The 17,797-nt window shown below is 50.4% G+C and overlaps 2 protein-coding genes across 5 annotated transcripts in view; one reads left to right on the top strand and one right to left on the bottom strand.

Annotated features, from left to right (window-relative positions):
• Nucleotides 1-3,507, bottom strand: part of LOC149311501 (uncharacterized) — a 17,286-nt gene extending 13,779 nt beyond the window's left edge. Inside the window, exons 1-2 of one of the 4 annotated variants that reach the window (XM_089527318.1) lie at nucleotides 2,980-3,507; nucleotides 835-990 (exon numbers count right to left, since the gene is read on the bottom strand). In XM_089527318.1, coding sequence (XP_089383444.1) covers nucleotides 835-990; nucleotides 2,980-3,027 — 204 coding nt within the window. In that variant the 5' untranslated portion in view covers nucleotides 3,028-3,507. The other 3 variants (XM_089527320.1, XM_089527319.1, XM_089527321.1) reach the window with 3 other exon arrangements.
• LOC149311500 (choline/ethanolamine kinase-like) lies at nucleotides 3,281-17,797 on the top strand. Its single transcript, XM_089527317.1, has 11 exons — nucleotides 3,281-3,516; nucleotides 4,455-4,563; nucleotides 5,561-5,674; nucleotides 7,162-7,295; nucleotides 8,523-8,627; nucleotides 10,233-10,291; nucleotides 10,443-10,530; nucleotides 11,545-11,653; nucleotides 12,625-12,731; nucleotides 13,133-13,214; nucleotides 15,872-17,797. Exons 1-11 carry the CDS (start codon nucleotides 3,335-3,337, stop codon nucleotides 15,926-15,928), a joined length of 1,146 nt encoding a protein of 381 aa, XP_089383443.1. The 5' UTR covers nucleotides 3,281-3,334; the 3' UTR covers nucleotides 15,929-17,797.

Below are 17,797 nucleotides of genomic sequence, written 5' to 3'. Positions count from 1 at the left end.
GAGGGACCTTGAAACTGTTGTACATGCTCTGGTAACTTCGAGATTGGATTTCTGCAATGTACTCTACATGGGGCAACCCTTATACCAAACTCGGAAGCTGCAAATGGTGCAGAACATGGCAGCTCGGCTGGTCACTAGGGCATCCAGGACCAGCCATATAACACCTGTGCTTAAAGATCTCCATTGGCTGCCCATCCGCTTCCGAGCTCAATATAAGGCGTTGGTTATTAGCTATAAAGCCCTAAATGGCCTGGGCCCAGGATTTCTGAAGGACCGCCTCTCTCCGTACATTCCGCCTCACACCCTCAGGACATCTGGGCAGCAACTCCTGAAGGTGCCTGGGGCCAGGTTAGCTGTTACAGCAAGAAGATCCTTTTCCACGGCTGCCCCAGCCCTTTGGAACATGCTGCCCATGGAGCTCCGCTCATCTACCACCCTGGCCCAATTTAGGAAGGGTCTTAAAACCTTCCTATTCAATCAGGCATTCCCCGACTAAATACCCTGTGGGCCTCCCTCCTCTCTCGTGGCCGTGAGGTTGGGCTAAGGGGCTTTTTTATTGTTTTTAAGGATTGTTTATCTGTATTTGTATGTTTTTAACTTTGTATGTTGTATGCACACTGGTGCACTTTGTTAGCTGCCCTGATCGTCTGGAAGGGCGGGATACAAATAAAAATTTTATTATTTATTATTATTATTATTAACTACAGTTCCCAGAATCCCCTAGCATTGAGCCAGGACAGTTAAAGCAGTCTCAAACTAGGTTATTTCTGCAGTGTGTTTTGGACAACGAATACATAAAACTGCAACCGCCATCATGCCTTGCTTGTGCCTCACCCTGAGGTCCCGGAGCTTCAGCCGTCCGCGTGGGACGGGGAAGAACGTGTCCGTCTGCAGAATGAGGCGCCCGGGGGACCCGCTCAGGCGCTCGGCGTTGCTCACCAGCTGCGCCAAGTCTCGCACCCGGGCCTTGATCTCCACATTCTCTGGCATCTGGAAAAGCAAATGGGAAAGCGTTTCTTTCTGTGAGAAATGAATGGCAGCACAATCTTCCATGCCCAGGGTAGAATGCCCCTTGAAGGGACCCCGAGGGTCACCCAGTCCCTTACATGCAGGAATACATAGCTAGATCACTACCTTCCAATCCGTCAAACATACCCAGCAAAAGCACGCAACATGTATAATGTGCATTTTGGTTGGCCAAATAAAGGTATCACTGTTTTGTGGATTTTGGATGACGCTGCGCCATCCAATCTGTATTTAAAGGCCTCCGAAGATGGAGGCTCCCCCACCATCCAAGGCAATCCATCCCAGGGTCAGAGTCTTCCCAATTTGGGGGGGATGAGATGCTTTCTAAGAGTCTGAATTCACTGTTTCAGGGAATGAATGGGCAGCTGCAGAGCTCCTGGGGGTCATCATGGTCGACTGTTAGTTTCAGGCAGAAGAAGAGAAGGCTAAGAAGGGACAGGAGAGCCTTCTTAAAACATCTGATGGGGAAGTTTGGTAAAAGGTTGTTTCTTCTGTGATCAAGAGTAACCTAAGCCAAAAGCTGGAAGGAAGAGGACATCCATCCCTTCAACAGGAGAATGGGCACCAAAGTGGCTGGATCTCCTTGCAATGGACACACTGACTAAGAGCCTGGAAAAGGAGGAATCTAACAAGTGTCTTTGGAGATTGGAGCAACTGGTTGAATGCCTCCAGCAAAAGTGGGGGACATAGCTGTCCTGGGAAGAAAGGCTGAACGGCGCAGGATAAGCATTAAGACCAAAGGCAGGAGGACACTTGTATTATACCTGGAAGCGGATTTGACTAATTTAAGGTCTGTATGTGTTAAAACAGAGAATACTAAGGAAGCGCCAAAGAAAACTTACCAAGGTTTCCTTCTTCTTTTCTTTTAAGATGGGCAATATATATTTTTGCTGAGAAGAAACAGCTCGAGGCAAAAGGAGGCAATGGATGGCAAAGAGCGAACGGTGTAAGTGTTGTACATCGTCTCTTTTGGCCGTTAGACTAGGACTTGGATCCTGAAGCCATTGACAGTTTGGTTATTGTTTGGGAGATGCCTTGGGTTTGATCAATGTCTCTGAGAGGCTGAGTGAAACTTTTATTGGGAACTAAAACCTATCAATAACAAGTATATATATATATATATATATATATATATATATATAATATAGATATTGGAGGGACTGCATTATTGAGCTTCTTTCCTGCAAACTCCAGGAAAGAGGTTCCAGCCCAACGTCCAGAAGAAGGTCCCGGGAGCAAGAGCTGTTTGGGAGCAGAAGAGGTTCCCTTGGAGTTTGGGGGGGCCTCCTCCCTTGGAGGCTGCCTTTGAACAGAGGCTGGAGGGCCATCTCTCCCAAGGGGCTGCTTTGACAGGGAGTTCCTGCAGGGCAGAAGGAGGGCTTGGACTGGGTCAGGGCCCTTCGGGGGTCTCTTCCCACTCCAGGATCCAGGAAGCTGCACAAAGCGAACCGCTCTGTATCCGCTCTCAGGTTGGAACCGCATGGGATCAGGGGAGAGGCCGGAAGCAGGGTATCCGAAGGGTCAGTTGAACCCTGAAAGCCTCGTTCTAAACAACCCAAAGCACAAGGCGAAGCCCTCCAGGGCCGCATCCCAGGGCCCTCTCCCAGCCCCACCAGGCAGCCTTCTTCCCTTTGGACTAGGCCTCCCGGGGGATGCTGGGGCTTGGAGTCCCGGGAAGTGCAGCCCATCATCCCCAGTAACTAGGCAGAGCTCAAGGGGAATTTGCAAATGCATTAATGACCCGAAATAAGCAATACGTTCAGAAGAAAGGCCTGGATCCGGATTGGCCCGTGTAGACCCACCCTCCTCAGTCCTGAAACCGGGGCTACCTCAGCTTTTCAGGTTGAAAACAGTCCAAATCCCGCCCCGCTGGCGCATTCACACGAGCAGCAATACACGCATCTTCTCCGCGCCACACGCCTGACTCCGCCCCCGCTCTGCGATTGGCCTTGCCTTGGCCCCGCCTCCGCCTCCTCCTGCTCGGCGGGATCCTGGAAGCATCCCATTGGCCCAGCGCGACGGCCCCTCCCGCTTCTCAAAATAAAATTGGCATCTCGGAGAGCCAATCAGGGCGCAGGAAAGACAACTGCTCCGTCGGGATTGGCCGCGGAGAGGGACAGGAAAAGAAGGCCCCGCCCAGAACCGGGAAAGGGCGTCTGCTCAGTGGACGCTCCGCGCAGGTGCGAAAAGCTGAGTCGTGATTGGTTAGAAGGGCGACATCCGACGCTGCCATTGGCTAGCCCCCTGAGGGAAGCTGTGCCGCGATTGGACAGTGCCCTGAAGGAAGCGGCGGCTAGCGGAGCTCAGGATGGAGGCGACCCAAGGAGACGGTCCGGGTTCGGGGGACTTCGCGGTGCCCAGCTCTCCGCGCGGCTCGCCCTCGGTGCCGGCGCCCACCCGGCTCTGGGCCTTCCTCTGGTGCCGGGAGTTCCTGGGCGGGGCCTGGCGCCAATTGGCCGGGCCAGAAGAGCTCGGCATCGTCCCCGTCAGGTGAGCAAAGAGCCACGCCCCCAAACGGGGCGTGGGCCACGCCCGCCCGGGTGAGGTCACCGCGGAAGCCACGCCCCTCTCTCCCTCTGCCGTATTGAGCCGAATAGCGGCGCGCTCCAATGGTGGCTTCGGGAACTCGCGGCACTGGATCCGGGGAAGTGGCTTAGCCTTCCTTTGGGAAGCGAGGAAGGAGGAAGGGAGGGGCTTCTCCGTGGGACCCCAGGAGCCCAAAGGCGCCCTTTAAGGGATTTTGGACTCCAGCTCCCAGAATCCCAGGCTATTGGCCAACATGGCTGAGGCTTCTGGGAGATGAAGTCCAGAAGCCCTTAAAGGGCACAGTTTGGTGTAATATAATACTCTCTCTCTCTCTCTCTCTCTATATATATATATATAGCCTGATAAGGCTCACCTGAGACAGAAAGCAGATGCAGCAATGAACTAAAGATGAGTTTGTTGTCTTTATTAGTATTATTATTATTTGTTTCCGATTGTGAACAAATAAAACAACAACGACAATAAAACAATGCCTCCAAAAGAACAACACGTTCGTATTAAAACACTCATTCTGTTTACAAGTGACTTAAGCCTTGTCCACAGAGCAGCCCTATGGATCGTTGCCTTGACTGCAGCCCTTGCTATTCCTCCGGACTCCACGCTCTTTCTTGACATTCGACAGCCCTCTCTCTGCAGAGCCACACTTTCAGGCGGTTCTCTTTGCTGCCCTTTTTGTGATGGCAAGCCTCCCTCTGGGAAAACCTGCCAAGGAAACCCTTGGGGCCATCGCCATAAACCAGAGACCACCGCAGGCCCTAAGCGCAGCCGGTCCTTGGCCGGTCCTTGGATGGGCGTCCGCCCAGGGATGCCAGGCACTGCGAGGGAAGGAACGGGCAAAGCCCCCCAAGGAACCCCACTTTGAGACCCTCCTCCTCTCCCCTCAGCGGCGGACTCAGCAACCTCCTCTACAAGTGCAGCCTTCCTGAACACGTGGCCGGCGCAGAGACGGAGCCGCGCCAGGTGCTGCTGCGGATCTACGGGGTCATCCTTCAGGTGAGCCTCCCCCGGCGCCAGGGCCCTCGCCTCCGGTCCTGGCCAGAAGGTACCCCTAGAACCATACTAAACAAAACTCCACCAAACCTTTCTTTATAGGTTTCTAAGGGCCCCAACAGACAGGCCAAAAGAAAGCCGCTTTGGGTCACTTTGGAGGTATGCTGTTTAAATGGCACACACAGACACTGGAACACACTCCTTCCTCAGACAGCAGTGGAGTCTCCTTCCTTGGAGGTCTTCAAACAGAGGCTGGGTGGCCATCTGTCTCAGGGGATGCTTTGATGGAGAGTTCCTGCATGGCAGAATAAAGGGGTTGGACTGGATCAGGGCCCTTCTTGGGGTCTCTTCCAACGCTATGATTCTATGATCTTGAGAGGCCAGAAGCTGCGCCAAAGGTGCACTCATGTCCTTAGGACTGCAGCATGGCTTTGGCGCAACTTCCGGCCTCTTAGGACGCATGCAACATTTACACAGCATACCTCCAAAGTGACCCAAAGCAGCCTTATTTTGGCCTGTCTGTTCAGGCCCATAGATTTTTTTTTATAGATTTCATTTATAGGCTTTATTCATAACAGTTGTCCCCAAACTGTGTCCTTTAAATGATTTTGGACTTCAGCTCCCAGAATCCCAGGCTATTGGCCAACGCAGCTGAGGCTTCTGGGTGTTGAAGTCCAAAACCCCTTAAAGGGCACCGTCTGGGGGCCACTGCCTTAGAGGGTGTTGGCCTCTCTCCCTTCTTTGGAGGGCCTTAAGCAGAGATTGGGTGGGCATCTTTGGGGAGTGCTACAGCTGTGTATTTCTGCATGGCACAAGGGGCTGGACTACATCGTCCCTGAGGTCCCTTCTATGGGACTTGGCCAAAGCAGAGGAGAGTGTATGTTTACGCTGATAGTAGCAGTTTACAGAGGATGCTAGCAAGTGAGTGGGAGGGATTGCCACAGTATTCCAGGTATGTTCTCCTCCTTGGGGACCATCTCTGTGCCTTTCTCTCTCTCAGGGGGTCGACTCGCTGGTCCTTGAGAGCGTCATGTTTGCCATCCTGGCCGAGAGGCAGCTGGGGCCGCGGCTGTATGGCATCTTCCCTCAGGGGCGCCTGGAGGAGTACATCCCGGTAGGCCTTGGATGGTTCCCTGTATCTCCCTTCCCTTTCTGTGATATTGGAGGTGGCTGGTAGCTCTCCCGACTAGTTGCCATTGGTGGCCTGTATCCTCCAGGCATTTCTCAAGGCCCCTTTTAAACTGGGAGTGGGCAAAGTGTGGCCCCAAGGGGTCTTGGAGCACCCAACACCTCCAGAATCTCCAGGGCAACCTTTCCCTGGCCAAAAAAAGGGTAAGTAGTTATTCTGGGAGACCTCCAGGTACAACGATTTGCCTTTTAAATAGGCTTCAGGGCTTCCTCGTTGTGCAACACCAAATAATACCTGTCTTTGAGAACCAGAAGTGGACTTCTGGCCACTTTGGGTTTTTTATACAGTTGGAGTTTCCACTCTTAAAGGGGGCCTTTAAAGTGGGGATGGGGACCCTGTGGCCCTCCAGATGTGCTTAGGACTGCAGCTGCTAGCATTCCTTACTATTAGCTAGGCTGGCTAGCAGCTTGATAGGAGTTGTAGTCCAACAACTTCTGGAGGGCTGCATAATTCTCATTCACTGCTTTGAATAGTTGCTTGCCCTGGGCACCTCTGGCTCTAAGCCCACATTTATTGTATTTAATTGCCTCCTTTCTCTCCCAGTTGGTCCCACAACATGGATTTATCTAACAAACAGCTAAATGCTAACAGTGGAGATCATTTTTACAAGCTGAAAAAATTATATAAGTGATCTAGGTGAAACAGCACTAATTTAAAACTGTATAAGCACATTTAACGACATTATTTGTAATCGGCTGTCAGACAGCTCTAAACTCATTGCCCTTAAGGCTGATACTTTTTTTGCTGTGGCTGCCCAAAAGATCCATAGTAATTCCATAAGAACAATAGCGGTGAATTGTAAAGAGAGTGAGGTCTTGTAGATGGACCGGTACGTCAATTTGTTCTGCCACTGACCACCTGCTGCCTGATCGATTAAGGTTTTCCCTGTCTCTGTTTATACATTAATAAGTTGTTGTCCAGTGAAATGTATGGTTGCTGTTTGTAATATTTTGTAATGGTCTTTATGCCTTAGCGGGCGAATAAACTGAAATGAAATGAAAAACATTTCAAAGCATAGTGTTGAGAATGAAAAATATGGCACATGCCCATACAGACTGAAATTCCCTTTTGCAGAACTAGTGACTGGCTAAAAGCCCACCTAAATAAAACAGTCTTTTCCTGCTGGAGGAAGGAGAGCGGGGGGGGGGGGGGCATTCCATAACCTAGAAATAAGTAAATGTAATAATAACAATAGAGAAAGTCCTGTTGCGCATGTCCTCATCACACATATCTGTGAGGGGAGCGGGATGAAGAGAAAGCCTTACCCTGGAGACCTGCAAATGCAGGCACGCTCATCTAGGGGGAGAGGCAGCCTTTCAGATAGTCTGGGCCCAAGCCATACATTCTTGTGTCCTGTGTTATCACACTCACACACAAACACACTCCACCAATAACTCTGCTTCCTCCCCCAGAGTCGGCGCCTGCTGACCGAGGATTTGCCGGACCCTAGCATATCGCAGGAGATTGCCGTGAAGATGGCCCGCTTCCATGGCATGGTGATGCCCTTCAACAAGGAGCCCAAGTGGATGTTTGGCACAATGGAGAGGTAAGGGCCGGCTCTATCTCCAGAAGCTCTGGGCTGGATTGCTGTGGGAAGAGGCCCCGAGGGGAATGGGGGACTCCCTGGGGGGCTGCTGGCAAGAGGCAGCTGGCGACACGGGTGATGCTGCCCATCTCTTAAGAGCTTGCCCCAAATGACATCCTAAGGTGGAGGTGACACCATGGCTTCTCAAAAATCTATCTTTGGGCAGAAACAGGCTGTGGCATTCGCCTGTGTCCCATTAAAACGCTGAAGAGATGGAGTGAGGCTCAGTAGGAGGAGAAAAGAGAGGCCCCAGATTTTAAATTTTTAGATTAATAATAAACTTTTTCTTTGAAAACATCACATTTTACCCAATTTTCACTTCAACCACATGCAACTAAGTGTCTGTAAATGCATTTAGGCTGTGCATGTGATGTTGTAATTTAAAGGTATAATTTTGATTTTGCTCGTTGTTTATGTCACAACTATTACCATTACAGTCAGTAATGTACAGGAATTTGCAATTAATGAGTAACATTAGTGCAAAAAACATTGTTAAGGATTCTGTATGAGTGTGATAATGGGAAGTGGTCAATGGATGGGGGAGTGACTCCATGGGTTACAGCAGCGGGTGACGCTAAGCCTAGTGAAGCCACTGCTTAAGAGCCAGACTTGTGCCAACACTCCAGGATCCACTATGGCTCCTTGATATGCACGCCTCTCAGTGCTGTAGGCTTGGCACACCTCAGCCCTGTGTATCTGGAGAGAATAGATGATTCCACCCACGATAGAAGTCCCTAGGAAGCAGCCATATAGGGCAGAACTTGGTCAGGTTACTGGGCAGAGGACATCCGGCATAGAAGAAGGGTCAGGGCTATGTGTTTTGGGCTGGGACCTGCTGCTTCTCCCTACCACTCTACAAACAGTGGCTGACAAAAGCAGCCAGCCCTCATTCAGCTGGGCCATGACAGCCAGCAAGAAAGAGTGAGTGAGCAGGTGATCTTCCTTTCCTATTCATTGTATACGCCTCTCCCTCCACATTTGCGGCTTTGACTTTTGTGGGTTTGATTATTTGTGCATTGGTTAATATTCTCTCTCCCTAGGAATCTCTAGGTCCTCCTGAGAAATTCTGCTGGAAGTTGACCATAGAGTTGCACTGGAGGACCTTTTTCCCACGACTGCATTTTCCTTAGGATCCAAATCCTAACAAATCCTTCCTAAACATTGAGTTGGGCTCTCCATCCCTTGCAGGTACTTGAAGCAAATCTCTGAGCTCACATTCCCCCAGGAAGCCCAGCTGAGGAAGCTCAACAGGCTCAAGGCATACAACCTGGAAGCTGAAATGCGCAGCCTCAGGTGAGCAAGGCATAGTAGGGCAGTGGTGGGGCAGGCAGCAGGACCCTCTGCTCGGTCTCTGTGTGGCTCTTCTGTGTCTTTCAGCCTTGGCTGTCCCCAGGCGTCCAGGCGGGGGTCAGAAAACGGCTGCGGGGATGCAGGCCAAGGGAATCTCCTAGATCAGGAGTGGCCCGGTTGCACCCCAGGGCACTTTCGTAGCCCTCCAACGCTGCAGATGTGTTGGACTGTCCATTTTCTTGCTATAATAAGTCTAAACTACCTTTCTTTTGAGGCTTCAGGAAAGTCATTTCTCCTTTCCCCAACACTCCCCAACTCTGCCCTGTTTAACCTTTGAGAATACCATTTTCTCCTGGAAGCTTTCAAGAGCAACAGTTTGGCTTTCAAATACATTACAGGGCTCCTCTGCACTGGTTAATTTCCCCCCCCCCCCTTTTAACCAAAATAAAAAGGTGGGTTTTTTTCAAAAACAGAAGCAGAATTCTGAGTGTTTCTGTTGTGTTTTTTGCTTTGTTTTGTTTGCATTTTTGGGGATCTGTACAGCCCATTGGATCCTGGGTGCAGCAAACTGGCCCCCAATCCCACCCCAGGTGCCCTGCCCTGGAGGTGCGTACTGTGGGGGTTTTGACAGAATCAGGACGACAAAATGAAGGCCCTCTCTCCGGTTTCCACTCCTCCACCCATTTAAGGAGGCTCAGTTGTGCTGCAGCACTTGCTAAAGAGTTGTGGTACTCCTTTCCAGGCAAGCATTCTCTCAAGATGCCAGCCACAGATGCTGCTTGTGGAACTTCAGGAATAAACTCTTCTAGAACATGGCCACATAGTTCAAAAAACCCACAAAAATCTATGGATGCTGGCCATGAAAGCCTTCGACTTCACAGTTGTGGTATTGTTCTGTGCCATCACACCAGCTTTGATTTGTGGCAGCCTTGTAAATGAGACACTTCCAAGAACCCTTGTTGCTGTTAACAGTGCTGCTTAGGCCTTGTAAGTTCAGGGCAACTATGGCTTCCCTGATAGGGTCGATCTGCCTTCAATGTGGCCTTCCCCTTTTCCGCCTGCCTGCCTGCCTGCCACTTAGCCAAACACTACCATCTTTTCCAAAGAGTCACGTCATCTCATGACTGAACGCATTGGCCTCAGTTTAGTCATCTTGGATTCTAGGGAGAGTTCAGGTTTGATTTATTCTCAGACCCATTCATTTGTCTTTTGGGCAGTCCATGGTATCCAAGGAACTCTCCTCCAGCATCTCATTTCCAATGAGTTGATTCTCTTCCTCACAGCTTTCTTTGGTGTCCAGCTTTAGGGGGATAAGGTGATCCCTCAAAGTGGCTTATAAAGTAATAATCTCTGCCCTTTCCAGAAGGTTATTGGGGTGCAGTTGGGTTTTTTTGGTGACTCCTAAAAACAGGAAGAAAGCACCATTTGCATCCTGTGGCACTCAAGTCCAGCATAGCTTGGATGGATTTTGCTGTTTTTTCTCTGGTGGTTTCTTCCTCTCTTCCAAATATATCATGAGTCTGGAAGTGGTGGGGCAGTAGGATGCTCTGTTCAAACTTTTATTCCTCCCCCCACCCCAAACCTCTTTCTCTCCTGCCATTCCTGTAGGGCTCTGCTGGAGGCCACCCCATCCCCTGTGGTTTTCTGCCACAACGACGTGCAAGAAGGTGAGAAACAGTATAAAGAAAGGTGGGGTGGTGTTTTCCCCTTCCCTCCCTCCCTCCATCCCTCCTTCCTTCCTTCCTAGAGCAAGGGATGGGCATGCCTGCAGGCTTCCTCCACTAACCTACTGCCTGCCTGCCTGCCTTTCTCTGGCAGGGAACATTCTGCTCCTGGCTGGACGCGAGGCTGCCTCCTCTGATCGCCTGATGCTGATTGACTTTGAGTATAGCAGCTACAACTACAGGTGAGTGTGGAGGCACTGCTGGGGAGAGCCGATGGGGGGTACTGGACTGAGAGGAAGGGGTTGTTACATGGAAGCTTTGGTCTTGGCAGCAAGAGGACCTCGGTCTTGCCAGTCCAGGCTCGACATGGCAGGCCCCTATCCTGGGCTAGGCTCTGGGTTTCATGAGAGCAATGGGCCAAAGAGAATCTCTCAATCATCCTTCCTCCAGTTGATGTCCTTTTCCCAAACTGGCCTCACTCCCATTGCTAGTCTCCACTACAGTAGAGCAGTCAGGGATTTTCCTATCTGTTGACTGACCATTCAACAATTGATTCAATGGGTCTATTCTAAGGAGGCCTAGTCCAGAGAGTTCCAGACATTTTACATTTTGCTTCATTTTATTTATATCCTATCTTTCTCTCTTTGTGCAACCTTCAAAAGAGTTTTCCCCTGCTTCAGGTGTAAGGATCATGCAGCCCGCAGCCCAAATGTGGCCCTGGGGGCTTCTATGATTCCCCCCACCCTAATTTCCTTTGGAGGACTTTTTTTCCAGCTAGGAGAACAATTTTTGGCAGGGGAAAAAAAACTCAAAATGGCCTTAAAAGACTTTAATATCTTGTTGGAAGGGGGCTGTCTCCCATCTTGAAGTGGCAAGAAAACCACCCCATAATCAATCAGTCAATAGCTTGAATTTCTGCCAACATGAGAGTGAGGACAGCACACCACACAGGTCAAAGCAAACAGGCCAAAAGATATGATCAGGACTTCATTTGTGCTCCCCAAAATGCTTCGCTGAAGTGGCATGTTGTGTAGGAGCTGAAAACAAGTTGGTGCTGTCCTCTGGGTCCCAAAGTGTGCCCATCCACCCCAGATTGCTACTTGCTGGAATTTAGTTGTTGCGTTCCCCCCACCCTGCCCCAAAAGTGCTGAGTCAAAGAGGGCATCCTGGCCAATGTGCCCGTTGCAGAGTTGCCTCCATTTTGTTTGTGTCTGTTGAAACTAATCTTTCTCTTCCTCTCTGCCCACCCCAATCAGGGGCTTTGACATCGCGAATCACTTCTGTGAATGGGTGTACAACTATGCCCACAACGAGTGGCCTTTCTACAAAGCCAGCCCAGAAAACTACCCCAACCATCACCAACAGGTTAGCCCCTCGCTGCTCATTTTATTTGCATGGACAGAATGGCAGAGAACAGTGTCTCTTTGATCTAGGGCAGAGAGGTGCAAAGTGAAAAAACTCCTCCAGCTGTTTTTGTGGCTTCCTGGGCTCCCCAACAGGCGAGTGAAACTCTCTCTAGGAGGTATGGGAAGAAAGGCCTCTCCTGGACCTAAAGTGGCCCCCAAACAGGGCAGAAATGCCCCCTATGGGTCATTAGGTATTCTTTGGAACAAAACAATTATAGTCACCCCTCCATTTGCGCAGCCTTGGCATTCGCGCCCTCACTTAAGCACAAGCAGCAAAAAAAGCGGGGACATAACTTGATTATAAATACAACTTGTAATTGTACTGTATTGTCAATAACAGAGGTAGGAACAAAGGCTCCTTTCTCCATTGCTCTGAAGGAAAAGTGTGTGTGCATGTATACCCACCAACTCACATTCTCTTTCCTTTACTCCATTTAGCTGTACAAGCAACACCTGATCCATATTAAGGCCATAACTGCATTTGAGGATACATTTTTTTCTGATCTGTAGTTTCCCATGTCTCTATTTTTGAGCATCAAATGCATGACATGGCTTTTCTTTAAGGCTCAGAAATAAAGGCCCTGTAAACCCCCTGGCTGTGCAATTCAACCATTTGCTGTGAGAGGATGCCAGAATCTATCAGCCAAAGGGGTGAGAGGCTTTCCTCTCCTGTTGACCACCTGCTGTGCCGAATTACCAGCAATAGAGCTCATCCTATGCCAGGAATGCTTGTCAGTGTTTGGTTCCAGATGAGGTTTTGGGGAGTCCTGGAGTTGCAACCAGGTGCAGCTCAAAACATGCAGCTGTGGATCTCAAAAAGGCAAAAAGAAGCCAAAAGGGTCTGTCTAGACAACAAGGCTGGTACAAAGGGGTGGCATGCATTGTGGTCTTTTGCCCTCCTGGCTGATTCTGTGCCTGATCTTTTCACAGTTGCATTTCATCCGGTGCTACCTGGAGGAGGCAATGGGAAAGAACGCTCCCCCCTCACCCGAAGAACAGGAGCACCTGGAGGCAGAGATGATCCTGGAGATCAGCCGGTCAGTGTTTGTGGGGAAGGTGGGAGGGACAGGAGTCCTTCAGGACACGGGGAGAAGAAGCTGCTGCCTGGAGCCCTGGGCTGTTGGTCTAGCTTACTCTGTGTTTCTGACATGGGCCAGCAGCGACAGCTCTTCTGGGGACCAGTTTGGATTAGTCTTTCCATCCCAGCCTGCAGATGCCAAGGATTGAACCTGGGATCTTCAGAAGCTCTTCCACAAAAGATGGGAGGGGGAAGGGGTCACTCTGGCCCTGCTGTACCTTGTTCTGATTTGAACGAGAGGGGGCATGTTGTGCCCGCCCTCCCACCAAGTGGAGAAGGATGTAGCAAGGTGAAAATCTTGGGAGTCTGTCTCCCCTTCCCACCTTCCTGACTTCTCTCCTTCTTCTCCACCTCCTCCAGGTTCACAATGGCTTCTCACTTCTTCTGGGGCCTCTGGTCCATCTTGCAGGCCAAGATCTCCACCATTGAGTTTGGGTACCTGGTAAGTAGCGTGAAGGAAGATACTACCCATCCCTCATCTCTGGCAGCAGGAGATGCAGTGGCAAGGGCACTTGCCTGGCTGTTGTGGGTGGGGTGAAATTGGCATCTTTGGACCTCCCCACCACTCCAAAAGGGCTGTTGACAGCAGGGGGACTTGGGAGGTCTCTCATTCCTATGGTTGCCATAAGTCAGCGTTGCCTTGGCAGCAATTAGCAACAACAACCTAATCGGGAGGGAGGGAGAGTTAGAGAAGTTATGGATGCTGGCAGAACAGGATCAGAAGAGCCAGCCAAAAAAGCTAAAAGCAGCTGCTGGGGTCCTGGGAGTTGGGCATCCCAGATTCAAAGTGGCCTTGCCAACGAGTTGCTGCCTAATACTCCGGATGTGCACATGATTTTACTGAGTGTGGCCCATGCCCCCAGGCAGATGGGTTATGGAATCCTTCTCAGCATTACGGCCAAAGATGAACAGCGGATCAGAGGCCCAGGAAGGGATGGTTTGCCTCCAGGGAATCCTTCTAGCTGGTTTACCTTTAGTCTGGCATTTGAAGGACCTGGGAACAGACCAGGAAGGTATAGTTTCCTGTTGGCAACTTGTTTGCACTGTTCTCAGGTCTGTTGGGCTGAGAGAGCTGGGCCACACCGCACAGTGTGGCTTCCTTTCTTTGGTTCTTCCCGATGTAACACTCTTGGGGATTCATCTTGCATTGGCTTCTCCTGAAAGAGATGCATTCCAGCCCACAGGATACCATTTAGCCAGTCAAAGGGATGTGGAATGCTTTCCACGGGATAGTTTGGGTAGAATGGGTTATTTAGTGACCCTATTCTACCACTTGCTTATAGGGAGAAGCTGGAATGCATCTTCTAAAAGGCTGGGATGATTTCCTCTGCTGGAGGCCCCCTGCTGCATCCATTTATCACCCCCCAAAAAACCTTCGTATTTATAGCATTGGCATATGCCAGATTTTAGTACCAAATGAAGTCTTGAGCCAGTTCCAGCTCAGAACATGGCCCCAGTCACAGCTACCAGGCCAAGGTCTGGATTCTTCCCCAGGCCCTGTCCCATTTTGATCTGGATTTCACTGACCACTAGGGGCCAGACTTGACCAGAGGCTGCCCAGACTGGCCTTCTGAGCATCTTTGCACCTGGCCAGGTAAGGCCAACAGGAGCATAAGAATCTATGGGCACCATATGGGGTCCCCGTGGCCGAGGGGAATGGGGGCTCCCATCTACTGCTAAGAGCCTTGTCTCCCTTTCTTGTGGCTAGCAGGAATTGAATTAACAGATCCATTTGCATTTGAGTCCCTTTCCTAAACTTGGATTCTGCCCCCCACCCCTGGATAGGGAAAACGCAACCCTCTGCAACTCCCCACATTTCCTGCCATTGTCTATGCTGGCTGGAGAGCTGTTAGAAGGTGTAGTCCAGCAACATCTGGACTGTGCTGTAAAGTCTCAGTGGTGTCTGGACCGATTTAGAGTTATACCACCCTTTTCCAAGTGAGCAAGCTAGAAGCCAGGCAGGGTCAACAAATATCACCAGATATTAGGAAAGCAACTAGTGCTTTGTTGTTGTGTGCAGTCAGGTTGTTTCCAACTTAAGCCAACCCTAAGGCAAACCTATCTTGGGGTTTTCCTGGCAGGATTTGTTCAGAAAGTGGGCTTTTGCTTTACACGGGGGATCCGTTCCAGACCCTTGCTCGCCCTTGCTTGCCACACGGCAATGCACACACACAGGGCGCACACCCATTTCCTGGCCAGCTTCAGCGAATGCGGAAAGCCGCCTATAAGGATCCCGTGGACTCACTGTACTTTGCCTTCCTGTAGGGCTGTGAGATTGTGACTTGTCCAAGTCCAGTTAGTGGCTGAGTGGGGATTTGAACCCTGGTCTCCCAGTGTCCTAGTCCAGTGCTTAAACCAGTGCACCACACTGGCTCTCAATTTATTAAACATAGGCCTGTTACAGACAGCCAAAATAAAGCTTCTTCGAGTCACAGTGGAGGTATGGTATTTCAATGATGCATGCATCCTAAGAGTCCAGAAGTCGCACCAAAGCCACTCTCCAGTCGGAGCGTGGCTTTGGTGCGACTTCTGGACTCTTAGAATACATGCATCATTGAAACACCATACCTCCACTGTGACTCGAAGAAGCTTTATTTTGGCTGTCTGTAACAGGCCTTAAATAAAGCATTTATTGCATTTTAGTTCTGTTTGGAGCCTGTAATGATGTTTCTCTTTTTTTCTCCTTACATTTTAAGAAAAAATACAAAATTTGAGAGGCCACATGCTTGCTATATGATCAATTTTAGTACTGACCTATGGCTAATATGGTAAATCAGAGCTTTGCATTGGGTGATAGTCATACTGAGGAAGAGCCAACAATGTTTGCAGTGAAATGAAATGCAAAATAGATCGAAAAGAAAAGAAAAGAAGCTGTGGGCTTGACACAGTTGGAGCTGCAAAAAGGCTATCTGGGCTACAGGATTTGTTGGCACCCCCCTTGATCCTAAATATTGATGTGAAACCAGGTTGAATTAATAATGTCAGTAACTGGGGAGGGTCTTGTCTTGTCTTATTTTATTTATTCATTACGATCAACTGATCAAACATGGCTTGTCTTTGAATAGGCTATCTTACTTGGCTTTCCCTGTTCTGCCCTAGGAGTATGCCCAGTGCCGCTTTGAGGCCTATTTCCACCAAAAAGCCCTCTGCCAGTGACCCTGCCTTGCTCTGCCTCTGCTGCTGGAAGCTGGCCTGAGAAGCAAGCTGGACTTTTGTGTGACATGGACCTGAAGAGACTTTCCTGCTGGACCAAACTCTTATCTTGCTCAGTCTCTCAGTCAAAGGCAGGAGGGTTGGCTGGCCAGCGCTTGACCTTCGGGATCAAACAATTTGCTTTCAGAGGACTGGCTCATATTGAGGTTGAACAGCTGGCTCTGAGAGACCCTCCTGCCCTCCTGGAGATGTGTGGTGGGGGTTCCAAACTTGAAGGCTGTACATCAGTGAAACGGTTCCAATTTGGGTTGTGACAGGAAGGAGAAAGGGGAGTGGGGGTCTCTAAATGGTGGGTGTGGGACCAGGAAATCTCTGCCAGAGCACAGGAAAGTTTTCAGTTTGGACTGCTACTCCCATGTTCTAGCTGCTGCAGTGCAAACGTAGAGCTTTCCTGATCCCTGCACTTGGGGGCATGGAGGGGAACGATTCAAGCCGGCCGATCCATTTGACACCCCATCAGACTTCTCTGTAACGGTGCCTTTCCCTTAGCTGTTACTTTTCCTTTCCCAGGCCAAGGAGATAGGCCTCTCTGCTTATCCCACACTTTCCAGACGTTGCATTTTTCTCCTTCCGAGATTGTTGAACAGATTTTCCTCCATGTCCAAGGTGACCCGAGTGCTTGTTGTTGACCAGCCATGGTACAATGCCGGGGTGGTGCAGCCAGCAAGGAGGAGAAAGGCACCATCCAGCTGGCTGCAGACAAAAGACTCAGGGAGGAGAAGGATGCCTGACCCCAATGACCTACTGGTGTGTCCCCATGCCTGTCTCAGGACCGATGCCTTGTTTCTGGGGTGCTGCCACAACAGTCACAGCCATACCTGTTCCCACCTCCTCCCTCCCAGGCAAAGGTCTGGTTTCTGCTGAGCTGCAGAGGAAAGCGTATGAGAAGTGGTATAGGAGGGACCAGAGACCCCAAAAGGTTGGGATGGAGCTCATGAAGCATCCCAAGGCCAGTTATGATGAAGCCCCCCCCCCCAGCACAGCCTCACAATTTATTTTCCCCAAATGCCCCCCATGCCCTCAGACAGGCTGGGGAGGGGGCAATTTTACTCCTATTTTGCTTCCCATCCCAGCTACTTCAGGCCAAGGAGAGGAATTTAAAACACGAATTGCAAGCTGTTTTAACATAGGCCTCCCAGGCTGAAAACGGTCCTTGGGGCAGAATATTTGGGAAAATTGCCCCCGCCCCCAGCAGGTGCCAGGAGGGTCTTTCCCAAATGGTGGGGTGGGGTGGGAGGGTCTCTGCACCATTTTGGGTGATGTGGAATGACAAATTGACAAGGCCAGTATTTTTGTATGTGGGAAGGGGCTCCCCACCACCACCAAATGGCCCCTATTCTTGGCTGCTAGAAGTTTTGGAAAGCTCTTTAGCCTTGCTGGGGAGCCCATATTTTGGGCTGGGTGGGGGCACGAGTCAGGAATCAGGAATCCCATTTTCTCCAGGGTGAGTTTCTAAATACACCATTTTTGGGGAATGTGTTTGCTTGCTGTGCCTGAGTTGGGGAGGGGGAACACTCGCTTTGATTTGGTTCATTTTTCTTGCTGCCACCGCCTCTGTGTGAACATCCTGGGCAGGTGAGGCCGCTGTGGGTCTGGGGTCCCACAGCTGCTTTCAAGGGGTCTCCTTCCTGCCCCTCTGCCCACCCGTTCCCTGGGTGGTTCTAATGCTGCGGTGTGGCTCAAATAACCATGGAATGTAATCTCTGCCATCACCAATAAACGCCTGACACTTTGTGCCACCAGAACCTTGTCTCTGTCTACCTTGATTCCTTTGCACATCTTTGGGAAGGAACGAGAAGCATCTCAAGATGG

The sequence above is a fragment of the Sceloporus occidentalis genome, unplaced genomic scaffold, assembly GCF_023333645.1.
Source record: "Sceloporus occidentalis isolate IW3139 unplaced genomic scaffold, rSceOcc1.0.p SCAF_5, whole genome shotgun sequence".
Classification (NCBI taxonomy): Eukaryota; Metazoa; Chordata; class Lepidosauria; order Squamata; family Phrynosomatidae; genus Sceloporus; species Sceloporus occidentalis.
The sequence above is the reverse complement of the archived record's forward strand: the minus strand, read 5'-3'. Positions and strand labels throughout refer to the sequence as shown.

Coding starts and splice junctions, on each gene's coding strand:
- LOC149311500 (XM_089527317.1), top strand. CDS start 3,335: ATGGAGGCGACCCAAGGAGACGGTCCGGGTTCGGGGGACTTCGCGGTG. Junction 5,675..7,161: donor GCCTGGAGGAGTACATCCCG/GTAGGCCTTGGA, acceptor TTCCTCCCCCAG/AGTCGGCGCCTGCTGACCGA. Junction 7,296..8,522: donor ATGTTTGGCACAATGGAGAG/GTAAGGGCCGGC, acceptor CATCCCTTGCAG/GTACTTGAAGCAAATCTCTG.